The sequence below is a fragment of the Hippocampus zosterae genome, chromosome 11 (assembly GCF_025434085.1).
Source record: "Hippocampus zosterae strain Florida chromosome 11, ASM2543408v3, whole genome shotgun sequence".
Lineage (NCBI taxonomy): Eukaryota > Metazoa > Chordata > Actinopteri > Syngnathiformes > Syngnathidae > Hippocampus > Hippocampus zosterae.
Genome location: NC_067461.1, coordinates 2,195,782 through 2,211,833, shown reverse-complemented (window position 1 = coordinate 2,211,833; position 16,052 = coordinate 2,195,782). Strand labels below are relative to the sequence as shown.

General features: G+C 47.5%; 2 protein-coding genes and 1 long non-coding RNA gene across 4 annotated transcripts; 1 reads left to right on the top strand and 2 right to left on the bottom strand.

Annotated features, from left to right (window-relative positions):
* Nucleotides 1-104: 104 nt before the first annotated feature.
* On the bottom strand, nt 105-5,402 carry LOC127610521 (ankyrin repeat domain-containing protein 1-like). The gene is made up of 9 exons (XM_052080762.1): nt 5,324-5,402; nt 5,052-5,243; nt 3,962-4,093; nt 3,752-3,859; nt 3,575-3,673; nt 3,296-3,394; nt 2,343-2,441; nt 2,108-2,206; nt 105-1,069 (listed from the first exon to the last, which is right to left on the bottom strand). The coding sequence occupies exons 1-9, from the start codon at nt 5,348-5,350 to the stop codon at nt 962-964; spliced, it is 963 nt and encodes a 320-aa protein (XP_051936722.1). The 5' UTR covers nt 5,351-5,402; the 3' UTR covers nt 105-961.
* A 3,026-nt stretch (nt 5,403-8,428) lies between these two features.
* Nucleotides 8,429-10,525, bottom strand: LOC127610537 (uncharacterized). The gene is made up of 3 exons (XR_007964884.1): nt 9,837-10,525; nt 9,030-9,342; nt 8,429-8,660 (listed from the first exon to the last, which is right to left on the bottom strand). It is a non-coding gene; the product is annotated as an uncharacterized LOC127610537 (long non-coding RNA).
* Nucleotides 10,526-10,559: 34 nt separating this feature from the next.
* On the top strand, nt 10,560-13,730 carry pcgf5b (polycomb group ring finger 5b). 2 transcript variants are annotated; one of them, XM_052080769.1, is made up of 9 exons: nt 10,560-10,725; nt 11,491-11,849; nt 11,922-12,018; nt 12,290-12,345; nt 12,426-12,485; nt 12,614-12,747; nt 13,060-13,158; nt 13,238-13,327; nt 13,464-13,730. In XM_052080769.1, exons 2-9 carry the CDS (start codon nt 11,735-11,737, stop codon nt 13,509-13,511), a joined length of 699 nt encoding a protein of 232 aa, XP_051936729.1. In that variant the 5' UTR covers nt 10,560-10,725; nt 11,491-11,734; the 3' UTR covers nt 13,512-13,730. The 2 variants fall into 2 exon arrangements, with proteins under 2 accessions (XP_051936729.1, XP_051936730.1); XM_052080770.1 differs by lacking the exon at nt 10,560-10,725 and adding an exon at nt 10,764-10,909.
* The last annotated feature ends 2,322 nt before the right edge of the window (nt 13,731-16,052 follow it).

The window sequence follows — 16,052 nt, the reverse complement described above, 5'->3', positions numbered from 1 at the left end:
GCTAACCTTTCTTAGTAGCGCGACATCGGCCTGTGATGTCATCATCAGGGGCCGCACGCTTTCCACATCGATCAGGCAAACTTTTGTGCCGTTTTTTAAACAGGCAATCCAGCTCCCCTATTCATAGATTCCATTTTTCTGTCTTTATTGAAATGCGGATGTAAAACATCAAGAAGAGTAAATTTGGGAACAATGACATTCTGTGTCATTTTAAAATTGTTAAATAAAGTCAGCAATGATTGCAGATATGTACCCAGCAGGAGCTACTTTTTTGCCACATTTCAAATGAGGTGACAGTCATCTTTTTTTTTTTTGGCAAGAAAGTAAAATATGTCTAATTGGTTATTTTAATCATAAAATAATAATTCAATGTCGTTTTATTTTCAGTTCAGAAAACTAAGTGTTCAACTGAATGCAAGCAAACAGTTTTGATCGTCTTTATTATATTAAATAAATAAACCACTTATTTACTTCGACAAATGACTTGAAAATAAATAAATAGTCGCCCGTTGTCCAATCCCTGCCTGTTCAAAAACATTTCCAAAATGTTTCTACGTACTCGACATCCTTATCATCTCATCTGTCTCCCATCCATCATTGTAATCAGATAAATAATAGAAAAACGAGAAAGAAAACATGCTAATGCCGCTAACTAAGATGTCCGCCTGTGATGTCATCATCAGGGGACACAGGGTCGTTCCAATTTGATGAAAACATCAATAAAGTGAGTACAAGCTGTCACCGGCCGTCTATCATCGACAAGAGGAAGATAAGAAAAAAAGGATAAAAACAAAATTGAGGAAGCGTCGCCGACGCGAAGAAAAACTCCCAAATGTCGTCCAGCAACATTTGAGCGTCGTGTCGCGCCGTCGCTTTTTCACAATGTTGACGTCGAAGTAGCAACGTCAACAATCAGCCATAGGGAGTAGACCCCGAAAACATGTGACCCACATCACCGGTGTCACATAATCTTCTCGTTAAGCTCCGCCCTCTCCTCGCTGAAGTTGAACAGGAGGCTCTTGGCGCCGTTCTGCCACGCGTACAGCGTCTCCATCGGCGTCTTCCCATCCTGTTGCGCACAAGGGCACGTCAGCGTGAGGCCGCTCATGTATGTGGCCATGTGATACGTCCAAGTGTAACGGAGTGAATTATTGCGTTTATTAAATTATGACGGAAGTGACGCAACAGCGCACGGTATGGCACCAGCTTCCCGCCGTAGTTCAGGCAGAGCTACCAGGGAAGTCACAGGGTAAGTCAGGTTTCATTGACGGTCCGGATTCATTTCTAGTTCAATTACAATATTTCACTTTGTTTTCCCTTTTTCTACGCCGCTGTGTATTTAATTAGTTCCCGGATTTGTTCCGAGTCCACATTGTTTTTTTGTGTCGTCATTTCATTTAAGTTTTGTCGAATGAAAGTTTTTATCCATTGAGTTAACAGGTGTTTTTTTTTGTTGCGCAGTTATTTTCTAGACTGAAAAGCCCCGTGACTTCACCTATCTTGCCATACTGTGTTGCAGGTAATGCTTCTTTCCTTTTGATTGTACTCTACATAGTTTTTCGTGTTGTTTTTTCATTTGACTATTAGTGTGGCTGGCGTTTACCCGCGCGGTTCGTCGCGGCCGCCATTACTGTGCATTGTGCAGCCGTTCTGCTGCGTGTGATGCGTTCAGTGGCATCACGTAGATACCAGTGAAAGTGTTTTTTTTTCTTTTTCTTTGTAAATAGTTAATATACGATCACCTATGTTGTATATTTCGATTTGTTGTGCATTTAGCTTCTTGTGGATGATGTTTAGTTCAGGCAGAGCTACCAGGGAAGTCACATGTTATTTTCTAGACTGAAAAGCCCCGTGGCTTCACCTATCTTGCCATACTATGTTGCAGACAATAAAAAAAAAAGGGAAAAGCCACATCCTAGTGTCTGGTATTCTTGAAGCGGCAGCGACGTGGAGCTCGAGACCATCATAGTTGTGAACCCCGTCACACAAGGACAGGTGCGACCCATTTACGGACATCTGCGATGCGGACATGCGTCCCGTGTGAGGATACGAGGGCAAAGATCCGAGGACGCGCGTGTGAGGACGTGAGGTGTGCGCTTGTACTGACGCAGTTCTTGACGTTGAGACTGGCGCCGTACATCATGAGCAGCTTGATCATCTTGAAGCGGTTGATCCTCACCGCGTCGTGCATGCAAGTGTCACCGTCCTAACCCCAAAAAAAAAAGACCACCACGGTCACCACAAAACGGAACCCGAAACTAGAACCTTCTCTCAGGACTAATACAAAGAACTTATACATTCACTCAGGACTAGAATTTTTCCGCGGTTGCGCGTGGGCTCACCCTGTCTTTGGCGTTGATGTCCGCGCCGCAGTGGATGAGGTACTCGGCACACTCGACGTGTCCCGTCCTAACGGCCACGTGCAGAGGGCAACTGTGCAGCTGCGCAAGACAGAGCAAAAGAGACTTTTACTAGAAGCTTCCGATGGCGACGGACTGAACAACAACAACAACTGTCTGCCATTTTTGATGCAGTAAAGCAGCCTCCCGTAGAGAGTACCGCAAATCCTCAAAATGGCCCTTGGACTTTTTTTGGGGGGGGTTTGTTTGTACTTTGACAGTATCTGAAATGCATGGGCCGGCCCGGTAGTCCAGTGGTTAGCACGTCGGCTTCACAGTGCAGAGGTACCGGGTTCGATTCCAGCTCCGGCCTCCCTGTGTGGAGTTTGCATGTTCTCCCCGGGCCTGTGTGGGTTTTCTCCGGGTGCTCCGGTTTCCTCCCACATTCCAAAAACATGGCTGATTGGACGCTCTAAATTGTCCGTAGGTGTGAGTGTGAGTGCGAATGGTTGTTCGTTTCTGTGTGCCCTGTGATTGGCTAGCAACCGATTCAGGGTGTCCCCCGCCTACTGCCCGAAGACAGCTGGGATAGGCTCCGGCACCCCCCGCGACCCTAGTGAGGATCAAGCGGCTCGGAAGATGAATGAATGAATGAATGAATGAAATGCATGGGGCAACAGAAATGGGACTTCTGTCAGCTTGCTTGTCCCTAGATGTGGCTTTTGATCCATAGGGGGCGTTATATTTTCCTACATGCTCATTTTAAAAAAAACGACATACACTTGTTTGTCAACCTCATTTATGAACTCATTCACTCCCAAAGACGTTTTTAAACGTCTTTTCAGACTCGGTCTAGACTCGGCTGGTGCCGAATGAGTTTTAAATGTGTTTGTTGGCGCGTCATTTGCTAGCCTGAAAGCAAATTCTGTGTAAAGGTCAAGAGGTGAGAGGGTCACCTTGTCTCTGGCGCTGATCTTGGCGCCGCGCTGCAGGAGGAGTTGAAGGGCGGGAAGGCTTCCGCCTCTGCAGGCCCAGTGGACTGCCGTCGACTCCAGCTGACACACGCGCAGCCGGTCGCACACAAATGCGCACACACACACACACACACACACACACACACACACACACACACACACACACACACACACACACACACACACACACACATGACCCCGTAAGTGATCGGCATTTCCTTCCCGTGGTATTGCATAGTTATCAATGGCCGCCGGTCTCACTTTGTCCTGCCTTTCGATGGCGGCGCCGGCGTCCAGCAGCGCAGTCATGATCTCCACGTGACCTTTGAAGGAGGCCATGTGAAGGGCGGTCCTCTGGAACTGAGCACAAACACAATGTCATCGCTCAGTGGCCAGTCAAGAAATGTCGCCAGGAATGGCGGGGGTGGCAAAACTCACATGGTCGACGGCGTCGGGGTTTCCTTCCTCGTTCAGGTACTTGTGCACGACAGCCATCTTGTTCTCCACAGCAGCGGCGAAGAAGAGCGGCGCCTCCACCGTGTCGGGCTGAAAGGCATCGAGATGGCGTCACGCGCGCACGCCGGCAGTGGCGGCGGAGCGCCTCGCTCCTCTTCACTTGCGAGGGGGGGGGGGCAAAATTTGTCTCACCAGCATTTCAGTGGACGGCGCCGACTTCTTCCTGAAGATGGAGGCCTTCCTCTGCCGCCTCTTCTTCCTCAGCTGAAGGATGTTGAACAGGTCATCCACCGTCTCCAGACGCAGACGTCCGCACTTGTCCAACTGCAACGCAGCCACATTATTCTTCCACGTAAGAATAATTTCGACATTTTTTGTTTTCAGGTTTAATTTATCTGGGTAAGGCAATTCAGCAATAGATTCTCACTTGCCGACATCAGAGTATTTATAAAGCAAGAAACAAACAAATACATATTAGCATAACACTCATAGAATTAGCATTCAGATTAGCAAATCGAGTGTAGCATTATTATTAGCGCAATGTTAGCATTAATGTAACAATAGTGTAAAATTGTATTGAAATGACTTCATATTTCATCAAGATTAGCACTGAATGAGTATTAGCATTGAACATTGCAGCGCCTTTAATGTAGGGCTATCAATCATGAGCGTATCGATATTTTTTCAAACCGTTAACAGATATTATTAGCTTTGATTTGACATGACATTAGCACTCGCATAATATTTGCATAAGGATTGGTATCGGCATCGTCGAGCATTGGCATCGGATTTATTGCTGTAAAATGATAGTAGCATAGCATTAGCAAGAGCAGCATTAGATGATCTTATCGGATTATTTTTTTAATGTCCATCAATAATTGGCTTTTTGTGGCGATGTGCTCTTGTCACATGAAGTAGTAATAATAATAATAATGCATTTTATTTTACAGCGCCTTTCATACCACCCAAGGACACTGTACAGACAATAAGAAAATACAATGTTAAAATTAGTAAACGAGATGTATAAAAACAGGACATAAAATCATAAAAACATAGGAAGTACCATAGTGTGCCTGAAGGGGGTGCCACAACGACATCAAACAATATTGTCACGTTGTCTCAAACAGCCCCACTCAAAAGCAATCAAAATCCACTGTCACCGCTCGCACAAGACACACAACAGACTGACAGATGAACAGTGGACTGGTCGTCAGCCATTGCGAAGGGCAGATATCCACAAAAGTGGTGCGTTGTCATGGTAACAGCGTGGGCGCATACTCACGTTGAGGGCCACCGCGCTGACCTCGTCGTGCTCGCCGCCGCTGTCGTCTTCCGACGAGTCGCCGGACAACAGCTGGCAGCGTGAGCGGCGGTCGCCTCCATCATCTCGCTCCTTCCCACTGACCGGCGTTTTGTACTCATACTGGCCATCGTGGAAACGGCCCTCGCTGACCTCTGACCTCTTACCACTCACCTGGAATTCGGAAGAAAAGTCTCACTAATGCTTATGTCTTTCTCTCTCTCTATCACACACACACTTATGAACACACTGACCATTTCCTGGACGCTGTGTAGCCCCATGTTGTGCCCGACGGTATGTTCTTGGTGTGATGTGTCTCTCTCTTATAGCTGCCACCCAGCTAGTCGTCCCCTGCCCCTCCCACCCCCCAACCCCCCCACCAAACCGACACAACAGACACACCCAGCGCATGCCAGCCTGAGGTCTCACTCTGTAAGAAAATCCTCCTCCAGGCCACAAGATATCTCATAATATGTCTGCGTCTGTGCATGTGGATCCACGATACCCTCAAATGGAAGCCATTCACTTGATAACATATTCTAACTTGATGGAGAGAAAACTGCAATGGCTCCAAAGGCAGCGCCAGACTATGATCGATCATTCGGTGCGTGTGTGTGAGTGTGTGTGTGTGTGTGTGTGTGTGTGTGCGCATATATATATATAGATCCCAGAACCGCATCTCTTCAAGATGGTTGTGGGCTTGCTGTAGCCTATCCCAGTCGTCTACAGTCAGCAGGCGATGTACACCCTAAACTGGTCGCCAGCCAAGCCAGGGCACACATAGACGATCAACCATTTACATTCCAGCCACACCTAGGGATAATCATTCTAGAGCAAGGGTGCCAACCTCATTTTTTTTGTTACAGTTTCCGTTGGACTGAAACCATATAAAGAAGTCAAGAATAACGGGTATTCACCTGTTGTTTAATTGAGTATAATAAGGGGTTTCGTAACAACAACATGCTTACAATATCACTCTTATTTATTACAAATGGGAATTAGAAATTTTGGTTGAGATTTTAACAAAGCATCATGAAAGTTGACATTTTTGATTTGCTTTCGCAGGCGCCATAAAATGATGTGTGGGGGGGGGGGGCCGGATCTGGCCCCGGGCCTTGTGTTTCACACCTGTGATCTGGAGTGTTCCAATAGCCTGCCATGTGTGTTTTTGAAACGTGGGAGAGGACACTGGAGTACTTGAAGACCATGCAAACTCCCGACAGGAAGGTCGTGCTAGCCAGTCAGCCGCCTTGCCACCAAGATGGTTGCACCTTGCACAAACTAGATTAAGATGCATACTGAAAGGTCTTTCATCGGAGTGGTATTTCTTGAAAGGAGGGCCACAAGCTCATTCACGTGTCATATCGCAGCCCGTGTATCGAGATCGAGAGCAAATGGTCCTTGATTGGAGAGATGCACACCCCTTCATATGGCAGACAGCGAGACGGACGGACAGACCGACAGACAAAAGTTCCTGGAAAGTTCCTCTTTGTTGATTTGTGTGAGGTGAGTCATCTTTGGCCTCCACACATGTGACCTGTGCAATGCGATGGCGTCATCGGCGACAGGGAGGAAGAAATAGTCCGCCGGCCGCCGGCAGCCAATCAATCATCAGCCGACAGGTCGGCACCGTCGGCCCCGTCGGATGGCTTTTGATGCCGAGCGAATGGCAACTGGGCGGACAGTTTCATTGCAACTTCTAAGTGTCCTCGCGGAAAGCCAATTCAAGTGGGCTTCATTTCCCTTTGCTCATTGTCAAAAGTGAAAATTTGAATCGGGACCGAAGGATGACTTCCTGTCAAGCAGCAGAACTTTGTGTGTGTGTTTTGTGCACTTGTTTTTGTGTGCTTGTCAGCCCAGCACGACACGCTAAGACTCGTCCGGGATTTGAAAGTGACCGACAGCAAATCCTCGCTTCCGTTTTGGACCGTGCGGACAGCGTTCGCCCGCCGTGGACATTCGCACGCTGAGCAGCTGCGACCTTCGGACGCAAATAGAAGGTGAAAGTCTAGCGACGTGTTCACATGCGTGTACATGTGAAAACTCACAGCAAGCTAGCCGACCAACAATTCCGCAAAGTGAGAGCAGAGCCTGCATGCGGAATGGTCATCATACGAGTCGTACATGTCAAATGCAATCGCGGGGTGGGGGGGGGGGGCATCATGTCTCAAGTCATCGCTGACCGAAGACAAGGACAGCTCATGATGCACGAAGCGTTCTTTCTTGGTTTTCAAAACAGACATCAATGAATCCAGCTTGATGTGTGCCACTGCTTCCCAAACCCCCCCGCCCACCCCCCCTCGGTGAAATCACTTAAGTCTGAGGTCAGCTGCACCGCTCACGACACCGCAAAGCCGGCGTGCAACATGTGTCGCGTGAGATGACTGCAAAAGGCTACCATGACTCCATTTTTGCATTCGACACGGCTGCCGCCTCGGAAAGGGTCGTCGGCGGCGGCGGCATTCTTCCCCTGAACCCCCCCCCCCCCCCCAACCCTGCCCTGGCGCTAATATTAGTCGCGATAATCCTTCAGTCCGAGCCGGCCGGGCCCCCAGCGCCACCCTTGCAGGCCGTTCTCTGGCGTCCCGGGCGCATCGCTTATCCACTCTTCATCTTGGAAGGTGGGATGCTGGGAACAATTTATTTGCATCGAACTACCTCCTGTTCAAAGTCCAAGACCTGGAAAACGAGCAGGGGGGGCTCAAAGGACCTGAATCCTAAAGCGAAGGGTTACTTTGTGGTGCTTGACCTCAGTCCACTTTTCTCGTCAGATTGCTTTCAATGAAAAATCATCGGCCTGGAGGAAAGCAGGTGCGAGTGTGTTTTGGGGGGTGCGCACTTTTGTGAGTATGCGAGAATGAGGTCACAGTCAATGTCGCTGCGCGTCCGTCATCCAACTTGCTCATCCTCCCCCCTTCTTCCAAACCGCCTCACGTGCACACCCTAAAATAAACACGGACATCATCACTTCCTGTTGGAGCAAAACGGACTCCCGCTGAGTGTTTTTAGTCCTCGGCAGATTTATGCTATCAACAAAACACATGAGCAATGTCGTCACAAAAATGCAAACCCTGCAAAATAAATCCCATTTTTAATAAATGGGCCGGTAATCGTTTTTTTTAGTTGTTTTATATTTTGAGGTGCTACAAAATATCAGGTTAAAAAAAAATCAGAGCAACAGTCACTGCTTTATATATAGCTCATTTTTTTCTGCTTTTTGCTCACAAAGCAATGTTTTTTATCCTCTTTTTTTTTTTGCCAGGTTGGGTGCTTTTAGTGTGACAGAAAAAAAAAGTCTGTGAAAGACTATTTTTACTCTAAAAGACAAATCTCTTGAAATGGAGACCAAGCCTGGGCTGGGGAGCCACTGGCAGACCCGAGGCTCATGACCTTGGTGCCGAAAAGGTCAACGGAGGTAGGATGCCTCTAAGGGAGCGGGCCTCGGGTTCACGGACAAAAAAAAAAAAAAAAGGACTCGTCGTGAGAGGAGCTGAGTCCCTTGTACTGTTTCTTGGCTTTGCGCTGGGGCCAGAGGGGGGAATTCAAATTCATGCGGTCGCTTTCAATCACCGCCGTCTTCCGCTGTTGTTTCTGACAGATACAAACTGGACTTCATTGATTCATTCATCTTCCGAGCCGCTTGATCCTCACTAGGGTCGCGGGGGGTGCCGGAGCCTATCCCAGCTGTCTCCGGGCAGTAGGCGGGGGACACCCTGAATCGGTTGCCAGCCAATCGCAGGGCACACAGAGACAAACAACCATCCACGCTCACACTCACACCTAGGGACAATTTAGAGTGTTCAATCAGCCTGTTTTTGGAATGTGGGAGGAAACCGGAGCACCCGGAGAAAACCCACGCAGGCCCAGGGAGAACATGCAAACTCCACACAGGGAGGCCGGAGGTGGAATCGAACCCGGTACTTCTGCACTGTGAAGCCGACGTGCTAACCACTGGCCTACCGGGCCGCCACAAACTGGACTTGATTTTGAAAAATCAAATTAGTCCAAAGTATTGCAATGTACTCTTGAAGGGAAGGAACATCATCCTATCCGACGCACCACGACACAAGCTCGCTGACTGGATGTATGAAAGGGGAGCCGTGGCGCTGAGGGCAGCTGCCACAAACTGTTGGTGGCTGGGAGGGCGAGCTCATTCTGACCTGGAAGGGTCTCCGCGAATGGAACGCAGATGGGTGAAGTGGGTGGTGGGTCGCTTCCAGGGTCGGCGGGGGGGCTGACATCAAGTTCCTTGGGTCACTATGTTGCTCCTAATCTAAGGGTTACACGGGGAGACATTTTTACAAGGACTCCTTTATTATTCTTTCACCAAGCCCTCGTCTCATATCTAAATGCCGTATGAATTAAGCGTTGCCTATTTTCAGAGGGGTGGGGGTGGGGGGGGGGGGTCCATGATGTTCCCATAACAATTGACATTTTTCAGGTGTTTTTTTTTTTTTCCAGAAACAAAATCATAACCATTACAGAAACTATGATACTTTTTGTCACGGTGAAAAGGCATAATGGCACAACAATAACATTAAATTTTTCCAAAATAGAGAGAACGAAATTCTATGAGCTCATATTATGCCTCCAGAGGGGCAGTGAGGTCAAATGGCTTTGCAATTTGCAGAGGGTCTTCATGGCCAACCAAGTGAAGGAGACATTATCGCTTCTCACGGGGGAGGGGTGGGGGGGGAGGTCGTGAGAGCGCTGTCTTTGTGTGCCACTAAATACTCTAAATACAGTATGACACAACACATACAGTACCCTGGTTATAAGTAGATATCAGTCCAAATGTGGCAAGGTCAAGTCATATCAAGAAGGGAAGGATTACAACAGGGAGACGGAAGGGCGGAGGAAAACATGATGGCTCCAACATTCCAACCACATTCCCACATCATGACGACATGCACGACAGCTGCTGACATCCACGGCAAATTTCAACACACGGACATGGGCAATGTGAGCTGTGTTGTGTAGCCTAGCATGCTCACTGGCACGGCTAATTTTTTTTCGACTCTGTTTTAGTCTCATTAATATGACCTCCCGTTAAATGTCATGCTTGTCAAATAAATTATTTGACCAAGATTTAACAGAAAAGACATAACCATAAAAGTTTATGTGCAAAATAAATACATATACATGACCTTTGACACTCAAACAAAGATTGTATGTAGATTTGTATTGTCATAGGAAAGTGGAGTGACGTCATCGGGTCCCGGGGGTTAGTATCTGAGCACTGTTAAGTCACGTGATCTGTGATAGCACCACCAAGCAAACAAGTGGTAACTAAAACAATATTTATACTGTTTTAATTATTTTTATTACGTTTGTTTTTTTCACCAACGTTATTTCGGTCTGTGAGCGTGTCTGATTAAAAAATAATAAATAAAAGAAAAGGAACGTGTGCGCGTGTGACAGTGCGAGCAAGTGTTGTTTACGTGTGGGAAATAATTAACTTCCGCATCCCGGTGGCTTTTCCCGCCCACAGCGGCTCTCGACCCGACATTTGCCGAGCCGAGTGGAGCCGATTGGAGCCTCCAAGTTCCGTCTTGTGTGTCCCAGTCAGAGCGCGACGACAACGGCGGGAGGGACGCGAGCGAGCATCCGGTTTGAGGCAGGAAGCGGCGAGAAAACGAGCTTGACAATCGGAGAGGTGAGTTATTTATTTATTTATTTATTTTCGTTGACTTCTCCTCGCTTCCGGACTTAACTTGACGTCGCCTACTGCCACACAGCCCTCCTTGTCATTTTCTGCCTCACACCCCCACCCCGTTCTTCTCCTTCGGTTCGATGAGTCGTTCAAAACGTTCGTGACGTCACAGCCGCCAACTTTTCCGGTAAGCTCGCGTCGTCGTCGGACTGAGCCGTGATACGCGTGCGTGTTCGTACCGTGCGCGCGTGTCGTCAGTGGTGTCGACGTTTTCGTGACACACACCCACACGTTTACGCGCACATGATGACGTATGAGGAAGGTGAGTGACACACAGATGCGCGTTTACACACACGCCCGCGCGCACACACACACACACACGATGTGATGGGACGTGCGCGTGTGTGGCTTGAGCGCTTGTCAATGACGTCTTCGAAATCCTCACTTGGCAGGTGGATGACTTCCGGGTTGAGATGTCGGGGGGCGGAGCTACCGTGTGAGAAAGAAAACCAATATTGGCTTACATTATTGACAAGCATGTTCAGCTTTTGTTTGCTCAATGCAGTATTTTGCAACATTGTACACTGTTGTAAGCAAGCAATTGAGTAGCATAGAGTACTGCATCAGGAAATACCCGGAGCATTTTTTGTAGCACATATGCAGATGTACATTAACTATTAGTAAGTGGTACACTTCCTTCAAAAATGTGAGTGGGACATCCTACGTCTCTTGTGTGTTTTTGTGTTTGTGTGTCTGGTGTGGTTGCAGCGGTTTGTGTGATGAAGAAGGGGCGACCTTCATGGAGTGACCATGCGACTTGCGAACATTCAGGGGAGGAAAACGAGACCAGTCGTCGGACGCTTTTGTCAGAGTTTCTGCCGGCAATTTCCCGAGGCTGCACGAGGACGGTTAATGCAGTCGTGACTCGCTAACATGGAGCAGGACTTCACCCAGTCGACCTCTGACCTTCACTAACATCGATCCGAGGCTGTGCCAGAAAACCCTTTCCAACATGGCCGCCGGCGGAAGGACTCATCGAGTGCGAGACTTCAACCATTTCATCACTTGCTACCTTTGCGGAGGTTATCTCATCAAGCCCACCACCGTCACCGAATGCCTGCATACCTGTAAGTCGACACGCGCGCTCCTTGAGCTAAGCTTGGTACGGATTACCTGAATGTGCGTTGGTGTGTCCTCAGTTTGTAAGAGTTGCATCGTGCAGCACTTTGAGGAGAGCAACGACTGTCCCAAATGTGGCATCCAGGTCCACGAGACAAACCCCCTGGAGATGCTCAGGTCAGACCGCCACACTTCCTGCTTCTTCTCATCCAACTTCCTGTCTTTTCATCTTATCTTACTTCCCGTCCTTCTCACCAGACTTCCTTTTCCATCTGACATGACTTCCCTTTGTTGCATTTCCTGACTTTTTCATCTCACTTCCTGTTTTCTCCCCATACTTCCTGTTTGTACTCATTTAACATCCTCTTCTTCTCCTCTCACATTTGCCGCCCACCCTCCTTAACGCTCACCTGCTCTTACGTGCGGCATCGCGTGTCGGCACTTCCAGGTTGGACAACACTCTGGAGGAGATCATCTACAAATTGGTTCCGGGTCTCCGAGAGCGTAAGTGCTGCACTTGATGGCGGCCTCATGGCGACGTCGATGTTGACGCTGACGCAGCTGACGTCATTTGTGTTGTCCAGAGGAGGAGGAGCGAGAGCTGGAGTTCTGGAGGAAAAACCAGCGCAGTGAGAAGCTCCCAGGTGAGGAAGAGGAGGATGACGACAACAATGTTACGATGGAGATGCATGCTAAAGATGCTAACCACTTGTCATGTGGTAGAAACAGGAAGTAGAGTAGTGTTGATGTTTTGTTTGTTCTTGGACCGCAGTTGATGCATTGGGGGCGGGGCTTCCTGACACCATCGGTGCCGGTGATGACGACTACCACAGGAGTGACCCTCAGATCGCCATCTGTCTGGACTGTTTGCGCAACACGGGCCAGGCTAGCGAGACCAGCGTCACGGTACTGGATGCCTTCATACTTGCAAGGCCTTGCCACGTATGCATTTTGTACAATCACGCGGTACACGTGTGTTATTTGGGCTTCGACATATCTGCCGGGTGCATGCATGCGCAGCGCACATAGCGGCAAAACAGGTGGAACGTGACGTCATGGCTAACGAAACTCAAATCTAGCCATGAGACGTTTATACTCTTTCAGCCACACTGGCTAAAAGGTCACATGACCCGGTGCTAAATCTGCATGCGCAGTTTACATAATCAGCTTTTGTCCTCCGTATGCTGAACATGGCACCATTTTGTGTTTGTCCCTCAGGATCTGATGAAGAAATTCATTCGCTGTTCCAGTCGTGTGACGGTGGGAACCATCAAGAAGTTTCTCAGCCTCAAACTCAAACTGCCCAGCTCCTACGAGGTCATTAGCGTTACCATTAGCGTTCGCCACACTGCTCACGATGCTAACACGTGTTGGTGCGCGCATGCGTGTGTCACAGCTGGACGTGTTGTGCAACGGCGAGATCATGGGCCGAGATCACACCTTGGAGTTCATCTACATGACACGGTGGAGGCTGCAGGCCGACAACGTAAGAAGATCGTTACGGCATACTATGACTAGTATTTTGGGATGTCATGTTGTATGATGTCATTTATGCTGTGACAGGCTTGCTGAAATTAGAATCATTTTTATGATGTCATCTTTTTGGTCTTCTTGCCTCGCAGACGTATCCCATGGTCCTGGAGTACCGACCGCGCATTGACTTTGGATGACGTGCGCACGCACGCACGCAAGCATGCACGCACACACACACACACACACACACATGCACACTTGCAGGGTGTAATGAAGCTATTTTTGTAGCGCGTAAACATGTGGAAGAATTTTTATGCTTGATAGAAATAATATTAAGAGGAATAATATATGAAGACGTGTGTACGTACATGTATGTGCCTCAAACTTCACTTTACATATTAAATGTTTTTACAGTGGCTTGATGGGTCACATGACTTGGCATCGCCTCAATCACGATGTCATCAAATAAATCCGCGCCTCGATTTGATGTTGAGTGGGCTGAGCACACAATATATATGAATATAGACACAAATATGTGTGTAATTTATTTGGTTCTAAATATAGAACAATCTAACTGAGTGTGCCTTCAAACTGAAACTGAGTAAATGGCGCGCCATTCGTCATCTTCTGACCTGAATCCAAAAAGGAACAGTAACAGTGGCAACACAAGATGGCCGCCCTCTGGCTTCTGCCGCGAGGGCCCTATTGATCATCTCCTCATCTGTGAGTTCTTGTGGTCTCGTGACCTCGACTGGACCTTTCAAGCGTCACACTGTGCGTGTGAAAGAATTCCATAGGGCGCATTCGAGGAAGCTGTCCCGGCAATGTCACTGTTGACGAGCATGTCAAGCTGTAAACCTGTGAGCTCGGCGTCGCTGACATGTGAACACGGCATATGACTTTCTGCAGGTCACAAGGTCATTCCGGGCCTGTGCATGTGATGTGCTTTACATTCCGGGTGGTGACGCCAGTCACTGGAGACGTGAACGTCAGGTTGGTGAGCTGAGCTTGGTGACATCATGGTGGCAGGTGGCTGGCATGCGGCCAAATCATGCGGCCCGCGTGCAGGCCACCCGTCTAAAGTCAGAAGAATCAAGTCATGTATTCTTCATCTTTCATTTGCCCCATTGGAGGCATTGAGCTACGAAACAATCTGTCGTGAGTACAGTAAATGCAATAAGTCGTCTTTTAAAAAGTCAAGTCGTGTAAAAGTATTATTCAAATTACAATCCAACCAGTAAGTAGCAGACGTCAATGTTACGAAGTAACTTATGAACTCCAAATCATAAATGTAACAAGTGACTGTAACGTATAAAAAAAAAAAAATTGTGAAGTGTGGCTAGTACCTGAGCACTAAATACTTGAAACAAATAATTACTGTGATATGTAAGCACTAGCTGTGATAAGTTAAGGTCTTTAGTGGTCATTGTCACAAATAAACAAATAAAAAAGTCAAAAATAATCATAACAGGCCATGTGATCTGTAGTCAATAAAAATGCGTCCAAATAAAAGCCGGAATCGTCACCCTCAGGCGACTTGTCACTTCCCAAGATAAATGCGGTCTGGGCATATTGACTGCACGGCGCTGACACCCGCCGGGGTAACGTGAACTGAGCAGCTCTCTTTCCAAGAGGTTGCTCATCAATCACCGGCGGTCTGCGCGACAGCTCATTTAGCGATGACATGCTAACGGGGGCTAAGTCCATTTGAGGACATTTGTTTGTCTCTTTGCGCTTGTGTGAGGCGACCTCGCGGTTTGCGTGTCTGCTTCGGTGTTCTGAGTTTCTGTCCTCCACTCTGGCTGCGGCCTTACTGTGTGGAGTTGGCGTATTCCCGCCTTCCTCCAAACATGTTAGCATGTTAGCTTCAAGACCAACAACTTTATATGAGTAACTTCAACAAATGCAAGTAAATTGAATTGAAGAAGTCATGTGTCCTCCAACTGGCAAAGCTAACACGTAACCATTATGAGAAATGAGAAATTACAACAAGTAATGTAACGACTCTAAAAGTAACTAAAAAACAAGCAAATATAAAACCTAACTTTACAAGTAATGTAAGCGGTAATGACTAATTGTAACAAGTAATCTCTCCATCCGCTGGAGCCTATATTCCATCTGAGGTCAGATGAGAGGCAGGGTCAAACCAGAACAAGTAATCGAAATTGTAACAAGTAACTCTAAAGAGTAAGTGTAGCAAGTAAATTTAAACAGTAATAAATTGTGGTACAGTCCATTATATGTTTACTTTCTTGTACAGTATGTATGGTATGGTATTCATTAGTCAAGGGGAAGTAGTGCACACAGATACGCAGATGGGAGTTTAAATGGCGTCATGGCGCCCTCTTGTGTCGCTACAAGGTATCACGTGCGCCTCAAATTAACACGTCATCAGCGTTGCATAAGAATTACGTTATTTGGAAACAATATTTCGTCTCCCAAACATGAAAACCTTCTCAAGACGCGCATTTTTAAAACGTGATATCAACTTGTGTATTGTTTTAACTTTTTTTTTGTGTGTGTGTGCTCTATCGCCAAGGACTCGATACCGATTACGTCATAAAGTATGATAAATCAGTGAAGCAACTAACATGATGTCACTTCCCATCGGGGCTTTCAAATGAAAAGGGTTCCAGAATGACGAGAAAAGCGGCTGTAAATAATCTTCAATATTATTTTCCCTTAATAAGGTCATTCTGCCAGTTCATGTTTGAATAAAATAATTTGTTGAAAGTGAA

Bases quoted from the DNA above. Each gene is read 5' to 3' on its own strand.
- pcgf5b (XM_052080769.1), top strand. From the start codon at position 11,735: ATGGCCGCCGGCGGAAGGACTCATCGAGTGCGAGACTTCAACCATTTC. The intron at 11,850-11,921 runs GTAAGTCGACAC...GTGTGTCCTCAG, and splicing joins CACCGAATGCCTGCATACCT to TTTGTAAGAGTTGCATCGTG. The intron at 12,019-12,289 runs GTCAGACCGCCA...CGGCACTTCCAG, and splicing joins AACCCCCTGGAGATGCTCAG to GTTGGACAACACTCTGGAGG.
- LOC127610521 (XM_052080762.1), bottom strand. From the start codon at position 5,350: ATGGGGCTACACAGCGTCCAGGAAATG. The intron at 3,860-3,961 runs GTGAGACAAATT...GATGCCTTTCAG, and splicing joins CGCCGTCCACTGAAATGCTG to CCCGACACGGTGGAGGCGCC. The intron at 2,442-3,295 runs GTGACCCTCTCA...TGTCTTGCGCAG, and splicing joins AGATCAGCGCCAGAGACAAG to CTGCACAGTTGCCCTCTGCA.